This window comes from Vicugna pacos, chromosome 8, assembly GCF_048564905.1.
Source record: "Vicugna pacos chromosome 8, VicPac4, whole genome shotgun sequence".
Taxonomy (NCBI): domain Eukaryota; kingdom Metazoa; phylum Chordata; class Mammalia; order Artiodactyla; family Camelidae; genus Vicugna; species Vicugna pacos.
The window spans coordinates 14,643,028-14,670,881 of record NC_132994.1 but is presented as its reverse complement, the minus strand read 5'-3'; the positions used below and the strand labels follow the sequence as shown (position 1 = coordinate 14,670,881).

The 27,854-nt window shown below is 36.3% G+C and overlaps 2 protein-coding genes across 10 annotated transcripts in view; one reads left to right on the top strand and one right to left on the bottom strand.

The window, feature by feature from the left end:
• DOP1A (DOP1 leucine zipper like protein A) overlaps window positions 1–24,585 on the bottom strand; it is an 86,094-nt gene extending 61,509 nt beyond the window's left edge. For 4 of the 5 annotated variants that reach the window (XM_072965543.1, XM_072965545.1, XM_072965546.1 and 1 more), the window contains exons 1-3: window positions 24,479–24,585; window positions 7,370–7,560; window positions 4,598–4,779 (exon numbers count right to left, since the gene is read on the bottom strand). In XM_072965543.1, the coding sequence (XP_072821644.1) occupies window positions 4,598–4,779; window positions 7,370–7,507 (320 nt within the window). In that variant the 5' untranslated portion in view covers window positions 7,508–7,560; window positions 24,479–24,585. The remainder of the gene's footprint in view (window positions 1–4,597; window positions 4,780–7,369; window positions 7,561–24,478) is intronic. The other variant, XM_072965547.1, reaches the window with a different exon arrangement.
• A 2,321-nt stretch (window positions 24,586–26,906) lies between these two features.
• The window catches only part of UBE3D (ubiquitin protein ligase E3D), a 605,228-nt gene continuing 604,280 nt past the window's right edge, over window positions 26,907–27,854 (top strand). For all 5 annotated transcript variants that reach the window (XR_012074809.1, XR_012074808.1, XM_015251440.3 and 2 more), the window contains exon 1: window positions 26,907–27,112. Coding sequence is in view for 3 of the 5 variants with exons in the window: in XM_015251440.3 (XP_015106926.2) it covers window positions 27,036–27,112 (77 nt within the window). In the remaining 2 variants the exon portion in view is untranslated. The remainder of the gene's footprint in view (window positions 27,113–27,854) is intronic.

The window sequence follows — 27,854 nt, the reverse complement described above, 5'->3', positions numbered from 1 at the left end:
GACTTCTCTAAAATTTTTCTTTAGCCTGAGGTCCACATTTGTATTACCAAAAGTTTACTTTAAATGCCCATTTAAAAATTTAAAGTATTCAAGTTGAATGTCTAGCTTTCCTAGTAACACTCTGTGTACTGTATCACATTAAAAAAAATTAAGCTTAAAGATGCAACATGGTATTTCATTATGCAATAGGTTATAGAACTTTAGAAGTATTTATATTTAATTATGTTAAACCATAAACTTTAAGATTAAATAAATTACCTAATAAAAAATAAGAAGTCCAACATTAATATAAACTTTAGTTTTTAAATTAGCTATACTTCTAAAAAAGGATAGAATAAGAATATAATTTTACTCCATAAGGTTAGAGAAGCAACAAATGTGCTTGATTTCTTTGCTGGGGTTGTGTTGTTATTAGATGCCATGCCTTAGGATTTTGCTGTATTTTAGAGGGAGAATATTCTTCCAGAATTCTTGTAGTAATACAGACTACTCAATATTTGTCCAAAGCTATTTTACATTATGATTACACAACAAGAACCTAAGCAGACCTTTTTGTCTGTCTGCATAGTTTATTCATATTTAGTTATAATGTTATTTCTTATAAGAAGTGGAGCAAAGTGATTACTAGTTACTATCAGAATGGTCTTTCATGACTATCTGAATCATTTACACTGTTTCTTCAGCTATATTGTAAGCTCTAGGAGTCTATGAATGGGTTTCTTTTTCTCATCATTATATTCCCTAGTGCCTAGTACAGTACCTGCCTCATGGTTGGTGCTCAGTTGTATGTTGAATAAAATGAATAAATGTCATAAAAAATAATTTTACTCCATAAGATATGTGTGTATAAGAATGTCTGCTACTTAATAATGATACTCAAATTTACTATTTTTATATAATATACTGCTAATAAAATCAAATATACTGCAACTTTGTAAAGTAATTTTTATATAAGTTTTTATAGTATATGAAATGTATTACCTATTAGAATTACTTTTTTATAATATCAAAGTGTAAAATAAAATATTTATTTTTATATAAGTTTTTAAATACATTTTTATATATAATTGGACACGCATATGCAAAAGAATGAAATTAGACCCCTATCTTACACCACTCACAAAAGTAAACTCAAAATGGATTAAAGACTTCAACATAAGACCTGAAACTATAAAACACAGAGAAAAAGCTCTTTGACAATGGTCTTGGCAATGATTTTCTGAGATATGAAACCTCAAGTATAGGCAATAAAAGCTAAAAAACAGAACAAAAGTGGGACTACATTAAACTAAAAAAAGCTACTGCACAGCAAAAGACAATCAGTAAAAAAGGCAATCCATGTAGTGAGAGAAAATATTTGCAAACCGTGTATCTGATAAGGTGTTAACATCCAAAATATATAAGAGACTCATACAACTCAAAAGCAAAAACCCAAATAATTCAATGTAAAAAATGGGCAAAGGATGTAAATAGATACTTTTCCAAACAAGATGTTCAAACGGCCAATGGGTATATGAAAAGGTGCTCAACATCATTAATCATTAGGGAAACACAAATCAAAATCACAATGAGATAGCATCACACACCTCCTAGGATGGCTATTATCAAAAGACAAGAGAGAAATACCAGTGAGGAAGTAGAGAAAGGAAAATCCTTGTACTCTGTTGGTGGGAAAACAAACTGGTACAGCCACTGGGGAAAACAGTATGGAGTTCCCTCAAAAAATTAAAAACAGAACTATCACATGTATATATATCCAAAGGAAATGAAATCACTGTCTTATAGAGATACCTCTACTCCCATGTTCACTGCAGCATTATCTACAATACCTAAGATATGGAAACAACCTTAGCATTCGCTAACAGATGAAAGGATAGGGAAACTGTGATACACACACAGAATGGATTATTCAAACATGAAAAAGAAAGAAATCTTGCCGTCTGTGACAACATGGACAGACCTTGAGGGCATCATGTTAAGTGAAACAGTGAAATAAGTCAGACACAGAAAGACAAATACTGTATGATTTCACTTAAACGTAGAATTTTTAAAAATCCAACCTCATGGAAATAGAGAACAAACTGGTGTTTGCCAGAGCTGGAGGGTGGAGGTGGAAGAAATGAATGAAGGCGGTCAAAAAGTACAAACTTCTAGTTATAAGATTAAAAAAGTCCTGGAGATATAATGTACAGCATGGTGACTATAGTTTTAACAATACTATATTGTATATTTGGGAGTTGTTAAGAGTGTAGATCTTAAAAGTTTTCATCACAAGAAAAAAAGTTGTAACTACAAAGTGATTGATGTGTTAACTAAATTTATGGTAACTATTTCACAAAATATAAATATATATATCAAATAAGTATACCTAAAACTTATACAATGTTGTATGTCAATTACATCCCAAGAAGAATGAGGAAAAAAATTCACATTTATATGAAAAAAGAGAGCGAGAGAATTAGTGACTTAGAAACTAGGTAAGAGGAAATATTCCACAACAGAGCAGAGACCAAAAATTTGAAAACAAAGAAGAGAGGATAAAATCTGAGGAAGTCAGAATGACAAGTTCAAATGTATGTTTAATCATAGTTCCAAAAAAAGGAAGAGAGAATACATGGAAGAAAGTCATAAAGAGATTCCAGAACTGATGAAAGGCATTGAGTTACAGATTTTTAAATTCCATTGAATCCCAATCAGGATAAATAAAAAAGATATCTACTTCTAAATACATTGCAGTAAAACTGCAGAGTACTAAGGACAAAGCTGTAGAGGAAGAGCTATTTCATATAGGGTAAATAGGCAAGTCTTCTCTGAAGAGTTGATATTTGATCAGAGACCTGGATTAAAGCAATACAGGGTGAGGGAAAAGCAAAGAAAATGAGGAAGAATAAGCAAAAAGACCTATGTCACTGAAAGGCATAAACTGGATAGAGAGTGGTAGGAGCTGGTGGTCACTGACACAGCCTTGGCCAAAGTATGTACAGTCTTAGTAGCCATAGTAAGGTCTTTAAATTTTATTTTTAAGTGACAGGAGGAAGTCAATGGACATTTTTAACGGAGGAATGACATTATCTACTTAATGTGTTAAAAATTTACTCTGGTACTATGTAGAGAAAAGGATGCAAGAGGATAAGAACAGATACTACATGACTATTAGGAGGCCAGTAACAAAGACTAGGTTAGAGATAGTGCTTACTTACTGTGGATGCTGCCAGTGAGGGTAAGGAGAAGTAGATGTATTGGGGGCCTATATAGAAACAGTAGCTAACATTTTTTTTTCATTCTTTTTTTTTTATTGAAGTATAGTCAGTTTACAATGCTGTGTCAATTTCTGGTGTACAGTATAATGCTTCAGTCATACATATATATATATATTCATTTTCATATTCTTTTTCTTTATAGGTTACTACAAGATACTGAATGTAGTTCCCTGTGCTAGATAGTAGAAACTTGTTTATCTATTTTATAAATAGTAGTTAGTATCTGCAAATTTCAAACTCCTAATTTATCCCTTCACACCCCCTTTACTCCCTGGAAACCATAAGTTCGCTCTCTATGCCTGTGAGTGACAGGAGCCAACATTTATGGGGCACTTACCATATGCTGCACATTGTTCTAAGTGCTTTACATATATTAACTCTTAATTCTATTAATGATCCCATGAAACTGATAATCTTATTCCCATTTTTGCTGATGAGAATACACACAGAGAGGTGAAGAAAATGGCCCAAGATCATAGAGTGAGTTAGCTGTGAAGACAAATTTTTTGACTCCACTGCCTCTGCTCTTAACCACAATGAGACAGAATGCTTAGTGATAGAGTGCATATGAGAGGAAGGAGAATATGGGCAAAGAAAACAAGATATTGGGTGTAACTGTGAGATTTCAGGTGTAAATGGATGGATGGTGGTGCCTTTAGTGCACTGCAGATGGCCAGGTTGATGGGAGGTGAGTTTAGTTTGGAGCAGGTTGAGCTTCAGTTGCCTTGAAAGATACACACAGAGATGGCAAGTAAGCCAGGAGTTTAAAACGGAAGTCAACACTGGTGGTACTGAGCTGGGAGTCAGCATATAAAAGATAAATCATGGGCTTGGATAAGCATGCCCAAAGAGAGAACAGAAAGTGAAAACACAAGGTATGGGACTAAGCAAGCCGTAAGAGACTCCATATGTAGAATTCAGGGAAAGGAGAAAAGGCTGGTAAAGGAGATTTAGAATGTAACAGAACTGAAGAATGTGGTATCACAGAAGCCAAGAGAAAAGGACTATTACAAGTAGAAATGATGTTGAAAGTTGCTGAGAAATCAAGGTATCTTTTTTTTTCCCCTCAGGGTAGTTCTCTAGGTTAAAAAGGAAGAATGTACTGTAGTCTCAACAACTTCTAATGTCAACTTTTCAAAACTGACATCTAAGAAGAAAAAAATCTTGTATTAGGAAATAGTCTCAATTTTTCTGAAGTATGTATTTATCAAAGCATTTAAGATTGAGATCTGAAAACTTTCATTTAGAAGTTTTCAATTTTTGTAGCTTTTACTGCAAAAAGCATAAAATAGTTAAAACATATTTTATTTACAAGCAAATAGTAAAATTTTTCTCACCTATATAAAAAAAGATCTTTGGCAAGTCGCTTAGGTCCAATGATTTTGAAGATAATTTCGTATGTTTCAAGTGCCTTCCGGTGAACTCCACCTGGTAGTGCTGGATGTAGACATTGAGCTAGGCGTTTGCCTATGGTCAGCTTTTTGGGTACTACTTGGTACTTTGCATTATTCTGTAAAACCTTGAAGAAAACATTTTAATTCAATTGAGGAAAAAAATTACTTTTTCTTGTTATTTCCATTTTCTAGCACAGTATTACCAAAAATCCTTATAGGACTTCTTTACACCCTAAAAAAGTTATAAAGGATGCAAAAAAAAAACTTTTGTTTTTGTCACTTACAGCTATCAATAATACTAGATTTAAAATTAAAACTAGAACTTAAAAAAAATCTATTACTTTGTTTAAAAAAATAAACTCATTACATTTTAACAGAAATAACATGTTTATGAAAAATAACAGTATTTTCCAAAATATATTTGTTCAGAAGGAAGGCATTGTTGTAGATTTTTGCAAATCTTGAATGTCACTCAACCTTCAACCTATTTTTGGTACACTGTTTGAAATCTATGAAGAAAATCGAACTTCAATGTAGACACATAGTATAGCAAATAATTCTAATGCTAACAAGAATATATATGAAATTATAATTGCCCATTTGTTTTTACTGATTTCCCAATTGGACCAAATCCATGTTGCTGTATTTATTCAACCACATTTCTTTAGAGACAATGGTCAAGGTAGAATTTATAGAAGATTTTATCTCACAAACCACCCAAAGGAGATTAATTATTTAAGTAATAAAAGACTTAAAAATGTAGTACATGTAAGTATTATGGTAAAATGCTGATAGATTACTACAAAATGAACACTTAGAATGAATACAGTATAATACACTAGAACTGGAATAAAGATGAAATACGAAAGTCCTGTATTTAAAAAAAAATAAAGAACTGAGGTTAAAATATATAAAAATGATCTACCAAAGGCAGTACAGAATAGACAGCAATAGACATTCCAGTTCATAAAAAAAGTCAAGGGTCTGAGGTCCACTTAGATACAACACTTTCAATGTTCTTCCCATTACAAGTCTTCAATTCAGTTTTAAATTGGATGTAATGAATATAAATAAAATTAGATCTATGACTACAAAGCAAATTAAGGGCAAAACACCAATAGGAATTCAGCTACAAAAAATTTTTATTCTTTCAAACTGGATGCTTTCCATTTCTAAAATATTAATTTGAATTTTGAACATAGAAACAGAGTCAGTATGTACACACGTTTTAAAGAAAAATATAATTATTTTACCAGAAATACCTCTGTAGAAGGAAATTTAATGATCTGTAAGACAAAAATTTCAATGAAGAAATTCTAATACCAAATAATTTTTTAAAAAGCAAAATATAGCACAATTTTCTAAAAACATTTGAGTTAGAAAATTTGTATAAATGAGGTGAAAATTTAGTATATTAATAAACAATAATATTTAAAACATATTTAAAGTACCTTCAACAAATTACATATATATATATATTCATTCCTTGCTTTGTTGTTTCACCATGATTTTAGGTAAGTTCCATTAATGTCTTGCATATCGCTACTTTGTGTTATCTGGTTACAGTGAAGTCTGTTTTTGTGAATATTGGTTAACTATAAAAAACTACTTGTGCACTTAATTAGGCAAATTAATTTCCATAATTAAATTAATTGCTTTTAAAAATAGTTCCTACTAAGTCTTCAGAAAGAGACCCTTTTAGAACAAGAAAGAATCTAACCACCTTTAAACAAATTTCTACTTTTGGATGCAATTTCTTGGGGATGTTGTAAAAATTTTGAGAATTTCTCAAACCTCAAATGATAAATGTTAAAAGTTAACACATCAAACAGAAGTTTGTGCCTCTAATTTTAAGATAAATCCTTGGCACATTGAAAATGAAAGTTCTTTTGTAAGATGTTGGGGTAATTATGCATAGTAAGTATGAGGTTGAAAACTAGTGTCCTTGGTATGTATTTTAAGACAAATCTCTTTCCTAATAATTGTATGCTATGCTCTTTGACATTAGAATAGTTACTGGAAGAGCTCGCCTTTCCTATCTGCTCCCCTAGTCCATTTATTATGTAGAAGCATTCGTATTCAGTAACAGCTATTAAAAACAAATCCAAAAAGCCCCAAAATTAAAACTATGAATGTGAAGTGAGAAATGTCATCTAAATTGGAGAAGAAAGGGCTACGAGTTGATCAGTGATGCCACCATAACAGTAGCGAGTAAAAGTCAGACATGTCAAGAAGGATCATTCAAGGCCAACTCCAAGGCTTAAGCAACTGCTTGTCACTTTTGTAGAAAGTACTGACTACAAGAATTGCCTGGATGTGAAATGTTTCCTTACTGCTACACACTGTTTAGAAAGGACACAGCAGTTACTGCTCTCCATATGCAGTAATTCATTCTGCTGCCAGGAACTCCAGAACCACATCTGATGCTCAATGATTAGCATATTTAGCCCTCATGGTTAGCATATTTGCCCACTAGTCTTGTGTTTATAGGTAATAATGGAATAACTGTATTTTTCAAGAACTGTTGTTGTTTTGGCCTCAAAAAAAAAAAAAGACTACACAGGCTCATGAAGTAAAATAGCAGAATCAAAAGTAATTCTGAGGTTTAGCTACGTTTTTAAATTCTTTACTTCAAGGTTTAGAGAAATCCAGTAAGTGCAGCTGCAGATTTCTGATTTCTACTCCTTTTTATGAAAGTAAGTAAGAAAGACATACCTTATTAAGTTTTCCAAGTGCCGATATCAAATCTGCCCATTCACTGGAGTATTCAAAATTCTTCAGTGCTTTGTCAATTGCAGCTACATAGTTTCTGTATTTGGAGTCACTCAGTAACTCCAGCTCTTCTGTGTTCATCCTCCCACAGCGTCCCACTAGAGACCAATTCCAAAGTCATGTAAAATCATTACCTACAAAAAAGTTTGCAGGAGGAACCAAAATTACAAAGTAAAGTATTAAAATGGGTTCTGAGTTAACAGCTAACTCTAAAATGTTAACTTGATTTAGAAGTGGTCAAAACTCTAGTCAGTTATGTAGGGACATGGAAGTATTCAAAGACAGCTTCAAAATTAACTATTCACGTGTTCCTTTCCCAGGAACTGGGAATTGGCTGTGAGAACTTAGGGACTTATAAAAGACTAAGACATATTCCCAAATCTATTTCAGTTTAGAAATGTTTTTTCTCTGTCGTATTTGCTGATAAAACATTTCTGATATAAATACTCATCTACTTTGTTTTGATCCTAAAATACACTAAGACTGGTTAGATTAGAAACATTAAGGACATTAAAAAAAAAACCCAACAACAAGAAAAAGAAAAAGAAATGAATGACTTAGAGATCATCTTATTTTATTAAGCAATAAATGGGCATATAGTATGAAAGAACATCAGCTATTTGGAATTAATAAAACTTTTAATAAAACTGACAAGTATATGTGGTAATTTAAAATATGTCCACAAATCCTTTGATATTACTTTCAAAAAGCAGTATCTAATTCTCCAGCCCCTTGGGCTGGATTTGGGGACTCAGTTCTAACAGGAATAATGAGGCAGAAGTGACGGTGTGTAATGGCCAAGACTAGATCATAAAAGCACTTCAGCTTCCTCCTTACTCTCTCTTAGATCACTACCTCTGGGGAAAGCCAGCTGTCACATCACCAGGACACTTCAAAGAGCCTTGTGGAGAGGTTCCTGTGGAAGGAACTGAGGTTTTTCTGCCAACAGCCATGTGAGTGAGCCATCTCAAAAGCGGATCCAGCATTCCCAGGCAAGCCTTGATTTGACTGCAGGACCAACTGACATCTTGACTGTAAGTTCATGAGAGATCCTGAGCCAGAACTACATAGCTAAGTGTCTCAAATTCATGATCTACAGAAATCTTGCTGTTTTAGTCCACTGAGTTGGGGGGGGGTAATTTGCACAGCAATAAAATAGATAACCAATACAGAATGGTAATAAGGATTTGAGGCTCAACTTAAAAACCAATGTGACCTCTCCTTCACTTGTTTGGTATCCTCTCTGACTTTTAACTTTACCCTCTTCCCTAGAGTAGAGCTTACGGATCTGCAGAAGGGTCTAAGAATGGGCCTCAAGGGATGCCAATACAAATAAATGAGTTAAAAATAGTCTTCTCAACAAATGATTTGGGGATAACTGGGTATCCAGATATAAAAGAATGAAGTAGACTTCTTACTCACACCTACACAAAGGTCAACTCAAAATGAATTATAGCTAGAACTATACAACTCTTAGAAGAAAATACAGGAGTAAATCCTCATGACCTAGAAGCTAGGTCTTCTTAGAAATAACACTAAAAGCACCATAAGCAACACAACCCACAACCAAGGAAATAATAAATAAATTAGACTTCATCAAAATTAAAAACCCTTGTGCATCAAAGGATACCATCAACAAAGCAAAACTGACAAAATGCAAGAAAATCTATCACCCATATTTCTGATAACAGTCTTGAACTAGGCAAAGAACTCTTACGAGTCAATAATGAAAGGACAAATATTAAAAATGGGCAAAGAATCTGAATAAACATTTCCCCAAAGAAGATACCCAAATGGTCAGTAAGTATATAAAATGATACTCAAAATCATTAATCATCAGGGAAATGCAAATCAGAACCACAAAGACATACTTCACACACTATAGGATGGCTATAATAAAAAAGACAGTAACAAGCAATGGTAAAGATACGGAGAAACTAGAACCTTTGTACACAGCTGGTGGGAATGTAAATTGGTGTAGCTGCTTTGGAAAACAGTCTGGCCAATTCTTAAAAAGTTCAACATAAAATTAAATACAACCCAACAATTCCACTCCTAGGTATGGTACATATACCAAAGAGAAATGAAAATATGCCCATACAAAAACTTGTACTGAATGTTCAAAGAAGCATTATTCCTACTCAGCCAAGGGGAACAACTCAAATGTCCACCAACTGATATGTGTATGAATAAAAAAAAAACCGGAATATTATTCAACTATAAAAAGGAACGAAGTACTGTTACACATTACAACATGGATGAACCTTGAAAACATTATGTTAAGTGAAAGAAATCATTCACAGAAGACCATATATTTATGCTTCCATTCATATAAAATGTCCAGAATAGACAAGTCTTTAGAGATGGAAGTAAATTAGTTTTTGGTTAGGGTGGCAAGGCGAATGAAATGGGGAGAAACAGAAAGCAACTCCTAACGAGAATAGGGTTTCTTCTTGGGATGACAAAAATGTTAAAATTGATTTTAAGGATGGTTACACGACTCTGTGAATGTACCAAAAACCGCTGAATTATACACTTTAAAGAGGTGAATTGTATGGTATGTGAATTATATCTCTACAAAGACATACAGCTGTATATGTGTGTGTATATGTAAGACATATACATATATCTATGTATACATTTTATGCATATGAAAATGGGCTCCAGAGATTTGTGAATTACCTCAAACTACATGCAAAATTCACACCTTACATTTTACTGGGGATATAGTCTACTTTTATAAGTCTCAAAAATAGTTTTTGAAGTAATCCTCAAAAATGGTTAAGAATCACCACTCCAGAGAATATAAACTGTATTAGTAAAACCTGTTTGCACTGAAAAAAGCTAAAAATCTATTAATTTATTAAATCAAATTTCCCTGGCTAAGATTATGCCCAAAAGAAGCAACATATACTTCCCAATTCTCTACCTCAATTCTTTTATCCATAAAAACAAAAATAAAGACAAATCCTAACTCCCATCTTTGGAGAGAATAATCACCTTAAATATAGAGCCAGTTGACATGTGAAATTATTCACGTCAGTATACCATATGCCAAGTACTATGTCTTAGTGCCGACTAGAGAAAATCCCTGACCTTGTGTTACTTTCCCAATCGGGAGGGGCAGGAGTTGAGAATAAGGTAATAGAAATCCTTCAAGACAATCTGCTTTTCTCTTTAAAATGGTGATATCTGACCTAAGGAGCTTAAAATAATACAAAGTTTATGAGGAAAAAACCCACTTTATCATTATATCTTCATGCTCTGGACTCTCAAAGCAACAAACCAAACATAAAGCAGTATTTTGAAGTACTCCTCTGAGAAATCCAAGATGAATGTGACATTTAAATAACTGAATCAAAAATAATCTTACTTTCCATTTCAAAATTGATTTTGTTTTACAGAAGAGTTGGATATACAATTCCTCTACTAGGACAGACGCCTTTGAAAGCAGAACTATGTTTTATACACATCTGTATGTTGCACAGCACATAACTCACAACAGTGAGGCTCAAGCTGGATTCATTCCCAGTGGTTTAAGTAAAATAGTTAAGACTGGGAATAAATTAAAAATTCTGCAGTCTGTTTTATCATCAATCTATGGTTTCAAAAATTTTTTAAAACTAGATTTAAGCATAACTATAAACTTTGCCTTTCCTTGGAATGTGACAGAATACTTGGACAGTCCCTAGTTATATCTTTAGAATTTGTTGATACTAAATGGAGTTATTTCTCTCTTCAGCCCTCCTCTTACCTTTCATGGCAAAGGAGGGGGGAAAAATGAGAGCTCAGCTAGTGATAAACTAGCCAAAGTATCTTTTGTATAGTTACTCTGAAATTAAGACTATTCATTTTTTATAACCATTTAAACAAAACTTTTTAGAATTTGGATGCTCTATGGAATGTTTAATTGTTTTAGAACGTCTTTTGTATCTGAAGCACATACTTCTGTGTGTTTGTTTATAGTTATGCTTAAATCTAGTTTTAAAAAATTTCAATGTTGACACTTTCACTAAATGATCTTTAGTAAATCATCTATTTAACCAATTTATAAAGCTAGTTACTCCACGAAATTAGTAACTTCCCTGGAGGGCTACCAATATGGATGGAAGAAAACACCTACCAGGTATTCCCCCAACAGTGTAAGGTCACCCTGAAACCATGATGTTCTGTACTTCCCCTAATCTGCCCAATCTCAAACCTTCAAATGGTATACACTCTAGGAAACTCCAAATATGTGATCAACAGATCTTTAGCTTTTCCCTGCAGGTCTTGCCAGCTTCTGGTCTTAATTATATCCTAAGGATAAGACCTCCTTCCAAGCAGCAGAGACAGCAGCATCTTAGCTAATGTTATCCATTGTGCTAACTAAATGCCAGGCACTGTTTAAATGCTTTGCATATTTTAATTCATTTAATCCTATTCAATCATATGAGGCATAGGTACCTAGCATTATTATTGATCACATTAATAGATAAAGAAACAAGCACAGAAATACACATGATACAGTTAATAAAATGGCAGAGCCAGGGATTTAAACTTAAGCAATCTGTCTTTCAAGTTCTAATTCATAACCACTACTCTTTACTCTCATGGAGACTTTTTCCTTCTTATACCTAATCCTACCTCAGGGCCAGGGAGAGGAGTGTCTTCCTTACTCCACTATACTTACCTAGCAAAATCCAACCCTGTTGAGCTCAATTATGCATAAACCCAAGGACCTGAACATTGATGAAGAGTAATTATGCACTTTAAATTGAGAGACACGAACCTGAAACACATACTCAACACTCTTCTAATTCACTGTTTCCTATTAAGGACCTGCCTGACACAATTATTTCATAGCTTCTCTTCTCAAAGCTCTAATACCACCTTCCCTCCACCACTGCTAAAGACCAAGTAAGGAAAGAAAAAAGAACGCTCTCATATTCCCTCCAACAAATCTACAAATCTTTCTCCCCCTACTCACGTATCTTCTACTTACCCTCCTGTTCTGGTAAACAAAGGACTCTCCTCCTTTTGCTGTGCTCTGATTTTTATCTCCTCTTGCCTTCTCAAGAATTCTCCCTAAATGCTTTATTGGCCTACCCTCCTCCTTCAGTACCAGTTTCTCCTGCTCTCCCAGATCATTCTCCATCAGCCTACAGATAAGCCCTGGAATATTTCATGGTCAAAAACTAAAATCCTTAGTCTCCCTGTAACCCTCCACAGGCTCTCTGGCTACCAACCCATTTCTCTGTTTTCTATTGTTACAAAACTTTTTGAAAGGTCTCTCCATACTATTTCATTTCTACACGTCCTATCCACTCTTCAGCCCACTCAAAAATGCCTCATGATAATGTTCCTCCAAGGAAACCACCTATATAAAGGTCACCAGGAAAGGTACCAAGGGTCACTTCTCTAATTCCTCATCTTAATCAATTTCTCAGCAGTACTCAATACTTTGTTCTTGGCTTCCAGGACTCTTCACTCTCAAGGTATGTTCTGACTTCTCTAACCAGTCTTTCTCAGTCTATGTTGGCTACTTTTCTGTGTTCAATTTTTATTTTATTATTATTATTTTTCAAATGCTGAAGTACTTCATAGCTCAATCAGGAACTCTCCTCTCCCCTAAGTTATCTTCTCTAGTTCTACAGCTTCAAATAGCACTTAACTGATATACCCTAAATATATAACCACCTCTTCTATTCCTCTAACTGCTTAGCATCATCTCCAGCACTCCACTGAATTCTGCTTCTATTCTTGAACCCTATAGTCCATTTTCCAGAGAAGCCAGAGATCTTTTAAAAATCACACTATGTCATTATAAGAATATCCAAACTCAAGTGGGAGGGTATATGCTTAGCATGCACGAGGTTCTGAGTTCAATCCCCCCAGAAAAAAATTTAAAAAAAATTTTAAGTCAAAAAAAAAAAAAAAAGAAGAGGAAGAGAAATTTCTCTTGAAAAAAAAAGAATATCCAAACTCAAATACAGCAACATGTTTTGTATTGCAGGGCATCTTGTATTGGCTATTCTTCACACTTGAAAATTTTTAGGTCAAACTCTCTGTGTGGCAAATTCTCTCCCATCTCCAAGTAATATCAAACCCTCAGAGAAGCCTTTCTCAAGTGGCCCATACCTGGCCCACAATCTTGACATCTACTCTAGAATATCACATGACTTCCTTCCCAGCACTTTAACTAGAGTCTGAAATTGTCCTATTTATTTGCTTGTTTCCTATCTACCCTCCCTCACTGGAATGCAAATGCCATGAAATCAGGAGCCTTATTGGACTTGTTCATTTCTGTATCAACAGTCCCATAAAACTAGCCGATATACAGTAGGCCCTCAAATGTTTTGAATGAATTAATCTATCAATGTGAAGACAGTTCACAAACCATTTTGCTTTGTTTTTCTGAGAAGTTTTGTAGAAAAGAGCAGAATTAAAGTTCTATTTTTTAGCCAGTGCAGTAGGCCACATGACCTCACTCCCTTCAGAGTATATTCAAAATGTCTAGCATGTGCTTTAAAAAATTTAAAGATTCTCCTAAGAACACCTATAAAAAGTGTGCTATACCCAATTACATTTTAAAAATTAGCTCAATTTAAGCGTCTTTACTAAGCATAACTACTTATATGTGGAAGATGTCATTCTCGCCCTTGTGAAAGGAAATCTATTAAGCATGATACTCACAGGGGTCAAATCTTTTAAAATTAATTACGTGCAAATCTTTGAAGAAAACTTTGACAAATAATTTTACTGTGTTTTATGTATATATTTAGCTGTATTTTCACTTTTGGTTACAGTAAAAACTATACAAAATTTAAATCTAAGATATGAAAAATAACAAATCTCAGTGTTCCATCAAGGTGACAAACAGCCAACTTGATTGAATTTTGCTTCTTTTTTCCCTAGTAAATAGACATATACAAAATTATACATCTATTAAAAATAGTCTTTGAATTCTATAAAGGTTGTAACTTAAGGTTCCTTGTGCTTTAAATTAGGTGATTGTTGTGATACATAAGCAATATGAAAAGTCATTTAGAAAATAGATAAGCATGAGCACGTATTACAACTTAAAATGATCCATTAATGGGTAGCTGGGATTCTACTGTAAGCATCAAATAGTAAATATCTGTAACAGTGGACACTAAACATATGTCCTTGCATTAAAGATAACTGTCTCGTCCCCAAAGCACACCAGGCAAATCAACATTGTCCATACATTATTCAAGATGGTAATTATAGCCACTGACACTGACTTAGTCATTACTCCATGGCAGGCATTACACTAAGCCTTTTATGCGAATTATCTCATTGATCTTCACAACAAATCCATGAGGCAAGTCTGCTCACGGAGCCATGTACATATGGCACTTGGATGTTTGAGATTCCACAGAGACTAACAGGGGGAACCAGGAAGAACTCTGGCAGCCTGACTCCTGGGCCTGGTCCTTAATCACTACCTTTCTGAACTATTTTTGTCACAGCTCTTAATTCTTCTGCCTGGCATATCTCTTCTCTCTTTTTCATTTTTCAAAAAGCTGTTCAGGCTGTGTAGCCTTTCTTAACTCTTAAAACTCCCCAGGTTTTAGACACTATACTTTCTTTTCCTATTGCACTTATTTAAAACAAAAATAATATAAGTACATAGGATCTCTGTTGTTCCTTCTAGACCTTGACTGAAGCACAGGGACTAAAGCTCAACTCTGAATACCCCAAATCTAGCTCGCTGCTCAATATTGAAAATGTTTAGGTTAAATTAAAGTATAAGGCTAAATGACCGTAAATTCTGATATAAAAGGGTTTTGTTCTCTTTTGGTTATACCCTGTAATACAGTGATTCTAATTCAATAAATGACTACAGTGGAAGGGGAACTACATACAGTTTATATAAGAAGGCAATCTACTCTCCCAAGAAAACAATTCTTCAGAAGTAAAAATAACTCTCAAGTGGGTTAAATCCTAGAGAGATGCAGAGTTGGGCTGTGTGTCCAAAAACAATTATAGGTGTGGCTGACCTCAAATTAAAGATGCCCAGGCTGATGTATTCTGTTGGATCTGCGATAAGTTCTAGTTTATAAATTCTATTATTAAGCACCCAAGGGATGCTTTACAAGACCCAGTAAAAACAGGATTGCTTTTGTTTTTCTCTTGGGAAAGGGAGATTAAATTTATAAGGGCAGTAAAACATGAGGGTATCAAATAATAGTTCAGAAAATAAATATTTCAAAGACGTGTCCCACATTTTCATGAAACCTGAGGGCATCACTGAAATTCAATTACATATTCTAGTTTAGTCATATCATATTTATATTAAATATAGCTATAGAAAAAATGGTTGTATTGATAATCTAAAACTGAGAATCTCAAACAACTGAATTTTGGCTTTGGGACTTATGCTTTTTTTAAACAAAACTTTTCCCCATTCTTTTTTATTGAAGTATAGTCAGCTTACAATGTTCTGTCAATTTCTGGTGTATAGCATAATGTTTCAGTCATACATATACAGACGTGTATTTGCTTTTCATATTCTTTTTCATTATAGGTTACTACAAGATATTGAATACATTTCTCTGTACCATACAGTATAAACTTGTTGTTTATCTGTTTTATATATAGTACTTAGTATCTGCAAATCTCAAACTCCCAATTTATCCCTCCCCACCTCCTTTACCCCTAGTAACCATAAGTTTTAAACATAACTGTTTAATATTTAGCATTTGCTAATATTAAAATCTGTTTGATTTTCCTATTGATAGGGTGGGGGTGGGGATGAAACAAATGTTTTAGGCGGCAAGGTTAAGTCAGCCTGAAAGTAAATATCAGAATAATACACTTAAAGAAAATCTAAATTATCTAGATTTACCACATTCTGGTTTTGTCTTCAATTAGGAAAACGAAAACATCGCTTGTTGGTTTTCTTTAATATACATAGAAGGTAAAATATAAGAACAATAATGATAAAAATGAGTGGCTACTCAGAGTGATTAGAAAGAAAAACATGAAACGAGATGAAGGCTAACTAACTTCTGGCTATCCTACCAAGTACTTTTTAAAACATCACTTTTCAGAAGGTATCTTTTTCAAAATAAATACGCTCATTTGCAGCTGTTTTCTTCAAGCAACAACGACAAATAATGATTTTGCTTTAAACTTTGAAAGGAACTATTTTAACTAAAACAAACTACCAGAAATAAAAAGAAGCAAAAATAATCTTTACAGTACAATTAAACCCACCATATTAATTTGTTTCCAAAAAAAAAAATTTATCTTTTAAAAATTAGTAACTTAACAATGTTCTCAGCATTTAAAAAATTAATGAACAATTACTACCAATTACTTTTATTATTCAATTTTAAAATAAAGACCGGCTGCTACACAAATTAACATAAAAATGCCATCCTGTATATACCAAATAGAACAAAATTTTCTGTACTTCTGTACACTAGTAAGTACAGAAAATTTTATAGCCTGGGAGAAAAGATAATTTTTTTTCCAAATGAAAAAAAATCCCACACAGTAAAGTTTATTTTCCTTTGTGAATTTCATTAGAAACGTTCCAAAAGTAAAGTCATGAATAAAACACACACACATACATACTAATTAAGATACAAATTCAATCAATGCTAATGCATATAAAAGATTTAGGATCAAAATATTACACAAGCAGGAAGCCACCAACACTTCAGCTGAATAATTTTACATACAGAGATTTACAGAAAGGATTCGTGTTGTACATAAACCACCCGTGTGTTTGTGCACGTCACTTTGCTCAAAGCTATGAAAGAACGGTGCTAGACAGTAAATAGCCTTGCAAGTGTTACGTCCATTGATTGGTAAAGGAAACAGACCAGAATAAATTGTAATGATACCAAGATACTTCAGAGAAAAATGAGGAACTACCCCTACAGCAAACCTGCCTTACTTCTATGTCTCTTCCAATGTTCATCTCCTCTTACGTTTTAAGGTTAAAGGGAAAATAGAACAATAGTATTAACAACACACGTATGAAAGAACAAAAGAAACTGAGGTATTCACTCTGCAAGAGAGAGAATTATCTCTAGATACTTTGGTAGATTATTGATCCTGAAGCACCTAACAGAACCAGAGCCAAAATAAGGTGTTGCTTGGTTTTTATTCAGAGTCCCTTTACAAAAACTAGGGACTCTCCAAAGCGCTGACACACCTTGAACTGTTACCATTATTATTACATTCTCCTTACTTTCCATTTCAGTCTGCTCTGTTCAATTTTTTAGGATACCATTCCAAAACAAGAAATACAACTTGCTAAGTACTGCTATTATTATTCTTCAAACTGTTTTTTTAACTTCACTATTTAAGTAAACAGCACCATCATCTTCCCAATCACACAAGCTTGAGCTTTGGCTTTATTTTCTATTTTCATATTCAAATCTATTAAGAAGTTCAGCTTTTTTTTTTTCCCACTTCCAGCTGAAGTTGACTGTGGTGGACATATCTTTCAGAAGCCTTTTAATCATGGTTCTTGCACAGTTTCCATCTGGACTCATTACACTCATTTTCCATTTTCACTACCTTAAGCATTCTAAGAGTCAATTATTTTTACACAGAAAAAAACAGTTTGAGTGTATTACTCCCTGCTGGAAGTTCTGAAAAGTATATTTATAAATCAGGCAAAGCACTTCAGCCCAGTGCTTACTTAGCATGGAAGAAGTACTCTTATCCCTGCTACAATTGACATTCAATAGCTTACAAAGTAAATGCAACCTCTTAATCATATGATTAAAGTCTTTTCATAAACTCGACCCATTCATTCAATCTTATAATTCATATTTCTGTCCTCGATAAGCAAAACCTAGCAACAAAGATCCTTTGCTTGACCAAATTTTGGTCAGGCTTCTGAACCTTCTCCTAGACCCATTTGTGCCCTTTCTTGTAAAACGCAGTTTTAGCAAGAACTCTGCTGCGTCAGTTGAACCAGAATCCCCCACCCTCAATATCTGAGCAGGTTCCTCATCCTTCAATTACTGATCATCGTGCTTTGTCTTCAGTAAGAATCCTGTTAGGTCAGTTTAACCAGAATCTCCTCTTACCCCTGACGTTTCCTCTAAAGAGTAGTTTTCCATCCACTGTCCCCCAACCACTCCTTGGCTGTGAAGTCCCACTTGCCCATGCTGTATTCAGAGTTGAAGCTTTTCCTGACCATTACATCTCCCAACATTCACATACATACTTCCTTCCTATGAACTACACAATGCACTTCATTTATCATGGAACTTAATTTGCTTTACCATAATTGAACTGTGATTCCCTGTGATACAATCTTTATCTATCATTTTAGCTTTCATATCCCCAACTCCCAGCAGTGCTTGACCTACAATAACCAATAAAGACTAGAAAAACTGAATGACAATAGAATATACTCAGGCGATTTAAAAAAAAATAAATTCTAATTGATTCAGAAAATGTTCCCAAGCTATATGAAGTAAAAACAACAAGAAGCAGAATAGTGTTTATAGAATGCTACCATTCATATAACCTGCATATATCTCTGAAAGAACAAACAAGAAAGTAATAAAGCTGATAATGTCCCGAAGGTCGGGTAGGAACTGGGTGAATTAAGGCCAGGGAGAGGAACACTTTTCACTGTACACTTTTTATACTTTTAAAATATGATTTATTCCCTCTTTATGGTATTAAATAAATGACTTCAATTTTTTAAAGGTACATGAATGAATAATATCCTAAAGAACATCAAATAGCAGCTATCTAATACGTAGCATTTCCCCCATCCTCCATCTCACGAGAAATAGCAAAAAAATCAAAATGAATAAAATCTGTATCTTCAGGGTTACATTCGAACCCAGAGGCATCCCACCATTCCCAAAGAACCATGGAAACTAATTTTGTTGATAAAGTATTTGCTGTGTTTAGTAATCTTCAAGTGGCATTTTAAGTTAATCTCTGAATAGTCTTTCTAAAAGCATGAGCTGTGTATAACTGCATATCAAGTAAATATATACTGTTTATTACTTAGTGAATGCTCACATAGTAGCCTTCCAAGATATAGTAGCTGGTTTCCAAGATGGCCTCCAGTGATCCTCAACTCCTAGTAGTCAAGCTCTTGTGTAATCTCCTCCCACATGAAAGTACTGCTGGCCTACGTGAACAATAAATAGAACACCGCAGAAGTGAAAGCTAGGCCATATAAGGCACTGTAGCTTCCACCTTGATGTCTCCTGGATCACTTATTCTGGGGTGAGAGCTAGCCTTTATGCCAGAAGGACACTCAAGCAGCCCTGTGGGGAGGCTCATGTTGGGAGGAACTGAGGTCTCCCTTCAACAAGCAAAAAGAATTTCCCAGTATGCGAGTGAGCCAATTTGGAAGGGGTTTCTCCAATCCCAAGTAAGTATTTAGATGACTGCATCACAAAAACCTCAAGCCAGAACCTCAGAAACAAACTGCTCCCTAATCCCTTCTGACAGAACCTGTGAGAGGTATGTTGTGAGATAGGTTGTTTTAAGTCACTACATTTTGTGCTAATGTTATGTTGTAATAGGAAACTAAAGAGTTTATTCTCAAATAACTTATTCCTTTTTAAAACCACAACCTCTATTAACTTTAAAGGTATAATTTTAAAAGTAGCTATGAGATCATCTAAAACAGGCAGCTTCAAATTAAAGAATCAGGTAGTCCTGGAGCACAGTGCTTTGAAGACGGCCTTCCAATAAAGTGCCAGTTGCCGTAAAAAAAAAAAAATCATGTTACTGGAACCCACCATTCAGGCTTAAGGTGAACTCCTTACAAACTGGTGGTAACACTTATGGAACCAGTGTTATACAATACAAAAGTCATTTAAGTACTCATTTTCCTTTCAAAATGACAGACATTACCTTTAAAGCAAGTACTATGGGTTTTTTTCTCCTCAGGAGAAAAACTTCTGTCTAGAAAAATTTTAAACTGAGAAACACTGTTAATATTGTTAAAATAACCATACTACCCAAGGTAGTCTACAGATTCAATGCAATCTCTATCAGAACACCAATGGCATTTTTTTTTTACAGAAATAGAACAAAAAATTTTTAAGTTCACGTGGAAACACAGAAGATCCTAAATAGCCAAATAATCTTGAGAGAGAAGAGAGCTGGAGGAATCACACTCCCTGACTTCAGACTATACTACAAAACTACAGTAATCAAAACAGCATGGTACTGACACAAAAACAGACACATAGATCAATGGGACAGAACAGTGAGCCCAGAAATAAACCAGTGCACTTACTGTCAATTAATCTACAACAAAGGAGGCAAGAACACACAATGGAGAAAGGACAGTCTCTTCAATAAGTGACACTGGGAAAAATGGGCAGTTACATGTAAAAGAATGAAATTAGAACATTCTCTAACACCATATATGATGTTAACTCAAAATGGATTCAAGACCTAAATGTAAGACTGGAAACCATAAAACTCCTAGAGGAAAGCACAGGCAGATCACTCTTTGACAGAAATTGTAGCAATAATTTTTTTGGATCTGTCTCCTAAAGCAAAGAAAATAAAAGCAAAAACAACAAATGGGACCGCCCCAAACTTAAAAGCTTTTGCATAGCAAAGGAAACCAGCCACAAAATGAAAAGACAATCTACTGAATGGGAGAAAATATTTGCAAATGATATGACCACTAAGGGATTAAAATCCAACATATATAAACAACTCACACAACTCAACATCAGAATAACAACCCAATTAAAAAATGGGCAAAAAAACAGAACAGACATTTTTCCATAGAGGAAGTACAGACAGCCAACAGGCCTATGAATAGATCTTCAACGCTGCTAATCATCAGGGAAATGCAAATCTACTTTCTGTTTGTGGCAAGTGATATCTGCTTTTTATTTATGGTGATTATTTCAAGTTTCCTTTAAAAATTATGTAAATAATTACATTCATAAATATGAAGAAAGTAAGTACACAGGAAGTAAACAGACATGGCCAAAATTTTGAAGATGCTATAAGAGTGTGACACAGTCAAGTTTGAGAGATACACATTTATCCACTCGGCCAACAAACGTTAAGTGCTTACTATGAACACACTATTCGTTTCGTCATCATGAAGGACAGAAAAGAATGAATGTTCAAAGACAGGAAAACAGGAACGTGAGAAGAGAAGGTATTTACTTCAAAATGAGGTAATCAAAAAAGGATTCACAGACAAGGTGGCACTTGAACTAGGACTTAATGGGTATGACTGAGGCATGCAGAGACAGGGCAAGCATTCAAGGAGAAGAAAAGTGTAACAGTACAGGCCTGGTGGTGGGTGACATTGTAAATCTTGACTTCGGTGATGGTTACATGGGTGTGCATATAATGTACACATAAGATGAGTGTACATTATTACATGCAAATTTTTCCTTGATAAACGTGATACCACACCTTTGGCCTATGCAATGAAAAATCATTGAGGTTTCAGGCTTGAGTGGATAGCTTAGGGAGGGGGAGGTACACACAACAGAGAAGGGAGATCCAAATTCAAAGACAATGGGATCAAAAGTACTTACTTTCACATGATAAGTTTTCAGTAAAATTTACTCCATACTTCTACTTAAGTTTCATTTCAGGAGACAGCTTATCTGAATTAAGGTCTACCTAGTAAAATTAAATGTACTGTTCCCCACTCCTGCAAACAAAGGAGCACATTAATAGTACACACCCCTAACAAAGTAACAAAGAATAGGTGGAAGTAGGCACACTGATTGTTTGCTTAGTGACACACCATGATTTGAGACTGTATTCAATACTTAGATCCTGTTTGTAAGCAAATTAGAAGTAACTGCCTTAGAATTTACATTTTAACCTTTAACTCTTCAATGAGCTAAGCTTTTAAAATTACTTAGTTATTAATTATTAAGTACATTTCAAGTGGTTTGGTTATACATTTCATAGCTTAAGAATTCACGACTTAGAGAGGGAGGGAAGTCACAGAAAAAGCAATGCCATTATCAAGAAGTCTTTACTTGTCAGAACTTTTTAAGGGCGTTCTTAATAAAGTCAGCAACTTGACCACAAAACCAAATTCCAAACATGAATTACAGTTATAGAAAGGCATCAAAAGACCAGAAAACAAGAAGATATACTTTTGCCATAAATTAAAGCATCCAAGCTCACAGAAACCTATATGAATCCTTAATATTAATACTTCATTAAGGAAAATATAAGCTGTTTGTTATACCACTGCATTGCCACTATCTTCAGGCTCTGGAAAGCTTAAACTGAAAGCCACAGAAACATACAACGTAGGGAATTTCAGAGCTGAAAGGGGACTCAGCTCAACTACAGTAATTTTCAAATTGGTATTCTATGTAATTACATTCTAGGAGATGTTAACAGGTTCGCCACGAAAAAATTTGCTCTCTGGTCAGGTAAGTTTAGGGAATATTTCAGTATCTTCCCCCTGGAAGCTTGCACCCTAGAGGTTTACATGCACATTAGCACAGTAGTAAAGGTTTTGAGAAGTCCTACAATTAAAAGCAAATCAAAAGTTAAACCTGATTTAACCCAATGTGCTCCCAAATTATTTCCCATGGAATAATGTTTTGGGGCAATAAGCCTATTAATGGGTTCAGAACAGTGTTCAGGGGAAACGTAATTTTGGAGAACTCTGATCTGATGCAATTCCTTTAAACAGATGAGAAAACTGAGACCCAGAGAGCTCATACCTGATTAGCAGGAGAACAAAGGACTCAGATGAAAATCTCTAGTTCCCAGACCAGAGCTCTTTCCACTAGCATAACTATTAAATAGGTCTCCTTTGCATATAATCAAACATTTAATTAACAACATTTAATTTACACTTAACATTTTGGTTATGTTGTTACATTTTCTGGTTTATGTATTAATTTAGATGGTTTTAATTAGTCAAGTCTCCTAATAATCAGGATCACCTGGAGATTTGCTCTTGTTAAGTAATTCTGGGGAATGATTTAGTTCAGAGGGGCTGAAAGTAATCATTCTAAAATAAAGCATTTGCACTCCAACTGGTTTTACTTTACTATTGCTATAACTTCTGTCAGCTCAACTAAATCACTGCTGTTTATCAGGTGGTAAGTTATTTAGTGCATAAAGCTGACACATGTTACCTATAGTAAAATGCATGATCGTATGTCTACATCAAGACAGCCAACAACATGGAAATTGAGAGATTTTTGTCTCTCAATAATTCAGGGCTTATTTGTCAGGCAAACACTTGTCCCCTATCTTTTTCTTTTTGTAATTACCAAAAAAGAAAAGTTTTGATTCCTTTAAATACTATCTCCCAATCAGATTTTCCCTAACTTTGTATTTCCCAAACTCCATAGAACTCTAAGAAAGTGTAAGAATAATCAAAACACAATTTACCTAGCTTGAAAAAAGTAGTATGCCACCCCTCCCCCCTTCTGGGTAGGAGAAAAGAATGGAGGAGATCGAACAAGTGACTATTATTATGTTGCAACTTCAAAACGCTTGAGAATCAAAGGTGATGATTGTTAACAACTTCCTTATGACTAAGCTGACTTCCTCTAATAAACTTCTACACTCCTTTCCCACCCTCTACACGGAACATTAACCAGGACGGGTATTCGTGCAGCCTCAGGCTTAAAAGAACCGTCCCCCCCCCACCCCCCATGCAAGAGACCGCACGATGCCTCGATTTGGGCAACAAAGAGGTGCGTCCGCTCGCTTCCACCGCACAGGTGTGACCTCCACCCCAACCTCGCGCGCCGCTCGGCCCTGCGCAGGAGTCTCGGCCACGCCACCCGGCGCCCCGGCCTGGCCCCACCTCCGCCCACCCCGGCCCCGGCCACCCTCGCGCCTCCGCCCAGCCCTGGCTCTGGCCTGCCGGTCCCCGCGCAGCAGCCGCCTCCACGGAAACCAGAGGGCGGCCGGCCGGCTTCGCGGCTCCAGGTGGGGCCAGGGCGGCAACACCCCCGACGCCACAGCGGCGGATCCGCGGGGCGTCCCCGCGTCTCAGAAACGAGCCGGGCCCAGGAAGCTGTCCAGGGCCGGCGGCCGGCCTCGCGACCGCGCTAGGGGCGGGGACGCTGTTACCTGCCGTGGGTTCGGCCGCTCCCTGCCGGCGCCGCTCTCCTGGCAACCGCGGCAGCTACAGGGAGGCCGAGAGCCGAAGGGCCTAGTGACAGCTCCCAGCGTGCACTGCGCCCGCGCCCACGCCGGCGTCGACGTCCGCGGCCTTCGGTCCCCGCCCCCTGTCCGTTCCTTGGCTGCCGGCGCTAGATGTCACCATAGCGCCCTCAAGCGGACAGTCGGGGAAACGGCCCATCGCCGCCAAAAGAGGAAGTGGACCTGGAATGGGTGTAGCAGGTGTTTTCAACTCGCCAGGGCCCTCCCCATCTTGATTGAAAACAGCTTTTAAACAGTATTTGAATAATGATTTAGGTATTATTTAACTAATTCTCAACATTTCATGTGAGGAACTCAAAGCCCAGAGAGTTTAGACGACTTGTGAAGTTAGGAAACAAATAGTTGTTACCACGTTAGGACCAATTTTGATTCTAGAACTCTCTAAATCATGTAGTTACGTGGAAGATTGCACCTTTTTGCCTAAAATGAAGGGTCAAAAATGAGTTCTTTTGCTAATGTGTGACTGTAATATGAAATATAGCAATCTTTAAAACTAATCAAACACCAATTATGAAGAGCGTGCTGTGTTAAGAATAGTATATGTTTCAATATAATGTGTCAGCTAAGCACTGAATAGCCTTGAGAAGGAAAGGTGGAAGATGTGAGGTGTTGAAAATGTGGAGGGAAATAATAAACTAGTATATGATAGAAATAGAAAAGAGTTTTATTTAAGCCAAATCGAGGACTACAGCCTGGGAAACACAGATTGAAGAAACACTTGACTTGTGTTCCACTGAACTACAAAATGCGGGAAGCTTAAAAACACGCACAATTTCATGAGTTATTTGTCAAGACTTAGGACTGGAGTTGGCAAGAAGTAAAGGTGCTTGTTAAGTAAGGATTGGTTGAGTTCCAAAATGGTTGCATAGTTAGAAGGGGAGAGCTCAGGACTAAACGGTTGCAGCTGGTAGCTGCTAGCAGATACTGTTTTGACAATGGCTGGATGTGTCCTTGAATCTGATATAGTTCAGAAAATTCAGTTTCTTAGTGATGCAGGAATGTGTCTGAGACCGTGTCCACAATGGCCAGCTGGCTCCATTTTGATTGCCTTTTTATTGCATTCTTTTCTTTAATGGTCAAGGCAGATGTACAATGCATATTTAGTAGGACACAAATAGGCTGTTTCTGTTAGCTTAACGTTCAAGCCAGAATGTGTTTCTCATAACCTATCTAATATGTGAAAATTTCTTCCATCAAAATCATCACCCTTCATTACCATTGTATGAGAAGAAATAGCAGTAAATTTAATTCTGTTAACTGCATTGTTACCTTCATCCATGATTTTGAATTAATTCTGATGGATACAGGAATTTGTGAAGCAAAACAACAAACTTTAAAAACTCCAAATATGGATTTTAGAAAAATTGTCTTAAACTAGTATCTCTAGGGACATAGCTTTATTATTTATTTGGAAAAATCTTCAAATTAATGTTTGATATATGGTAATTATGACCATAAAATGATAAATTTGAACATCAATAAATATACAATTTTCTGCATACAAGCAATCATTGTTTCTGGTTCATTTCTTTTTCTTAAGCTTCTTGCTTTAAATGAATACTTATTATAATTCTACCATGGCCTTGTATTTTAATATTTTCCCATGATAAGTACTTACATTATAGTAGATCCTTTTCTTTACTGGGTCAAACTTTCCAAAATCATCTTTTGGTAGCAATGAGATTACAACTTCCCTGAATCAGTTATTACTTTTACTAAAGTGAATCATGGAAATGTACATATGGAATCATTCTCATCTTCTTCTTTACAGAGATTATAGGAATGCTTAATCCTGTGATTCATACTGGATTTAACCACACTCTCTTCTGCATGGATAACAGAAAACATCACATTTTCGCCACCATTTCCATCTTGGAGCGATGAGGTCTAAATTGAGAAACAATGCCAAGTAAATCCTGGACATTTGTTGCCTCAGACAGAGGAGAGCTACTAAATGACCGACCAGCACTCATAAAAAAGAGACGCTAGTTCATTAACTTAAAAGAAAACGAAAGGTAAAGTGTACTTGGGGTGGGGAACTCGGCTCCTGGGCACAATGCCTGCCTATATAGCCCCGCCTCCATCATCTCCCTTTCTTCCAGCCTCATCCCTACCCACGGTAGCCAAAGGACTGTACTCGGGGTCTGATTTTGAAGGTCATTTCCAGGGAGCCTGAAGCATCAGGTCAGCAGGGTGGGAGGACAGTTTGGCTCTCCCCGCCCACCTTGCTCAGCGCTCACTCCCATAGGCCGGATTTGAAAATGCTCACGCCCCCTAGATCGAGTCGTCGCGGCGGCGCGCTCTCCGTCCGGCAGGTGGCGCTGTGGGCTGGCAGGCCGCCTGCCGCCGGGGTCCGGGAGGCCCGCGCGGGCGCCGCCGCCGCCGCTCGTGCTCCGGCCGCACGTGCAGCCGCGCCGGGGCCGTGTCGCTCCAGTCGGGCAGGACTCCCGGCCGGGCGGCCGCCATGGCGGCGGCTGTGGCACCGGCGCGCGTGTTCCTGGAGGTGCGGACGCGGCTGCAGAGCGCGCTGCTGATCCTGGGGTAAGGCCGGCGGTGGAGTGCGGGCTCCTGGGCGCAGCCTAGCTCGCTTTTCGGCTGCCCGGGCCGGCTCCGCCTGCCTCGGAAGGACGGATTGTGGAGGGGTTTTTTTCCAGTTTCTTAGAGCCTCTCAAAGTGGAGGGTCCCCACCCCAGGGTCCTCGTTTCCCGTCGACTGACAGTCTCGACATCACCTGGGAGTTTTTAGGAATGCATTGCTCACCCCACACTAGAAATGCTGACTCTGAAGTGACATTTTAACACGCTTCCCAGGATTGAGGTGAACCTTAAAGTTTGAGGAACCCTAATGTACCACTGACAGTGCCCTGTATTTCCAGCAAAACTGTGCCCCCAAAAAGAAAAAAAAAAGCTTTATTTGCCTCTTTTTGGGACCCTCGTTATAAGGTCTGTTCCAGTGTGAGCGCTTCCTGTTTTGTACACGAACTCTGGTAATTTTTTTCTCTCTCCAAACTGTTCTCTATGCAGAGTTTATTGACACAGTGGTTCAATAAACACGTGTTCAGTGAACTACTAGCAAAGTTTGCAGACTTCTTGGAGCTCATTCTTTTATTCATATTCCGAGCTTCAATGAGAAGTCTGCAAGCCTTTACCTTGCTATTCTCATTAGACAAAGAAGGAACTAGTGAGAAAAGTGGTAGTATGTGGTCCGTCGACTTTTCCTTTGTGACTGCTGTTTCCAGCAGAGTAAATTAGATGTTAAAATCCTGAAAATTTTATTACACAGC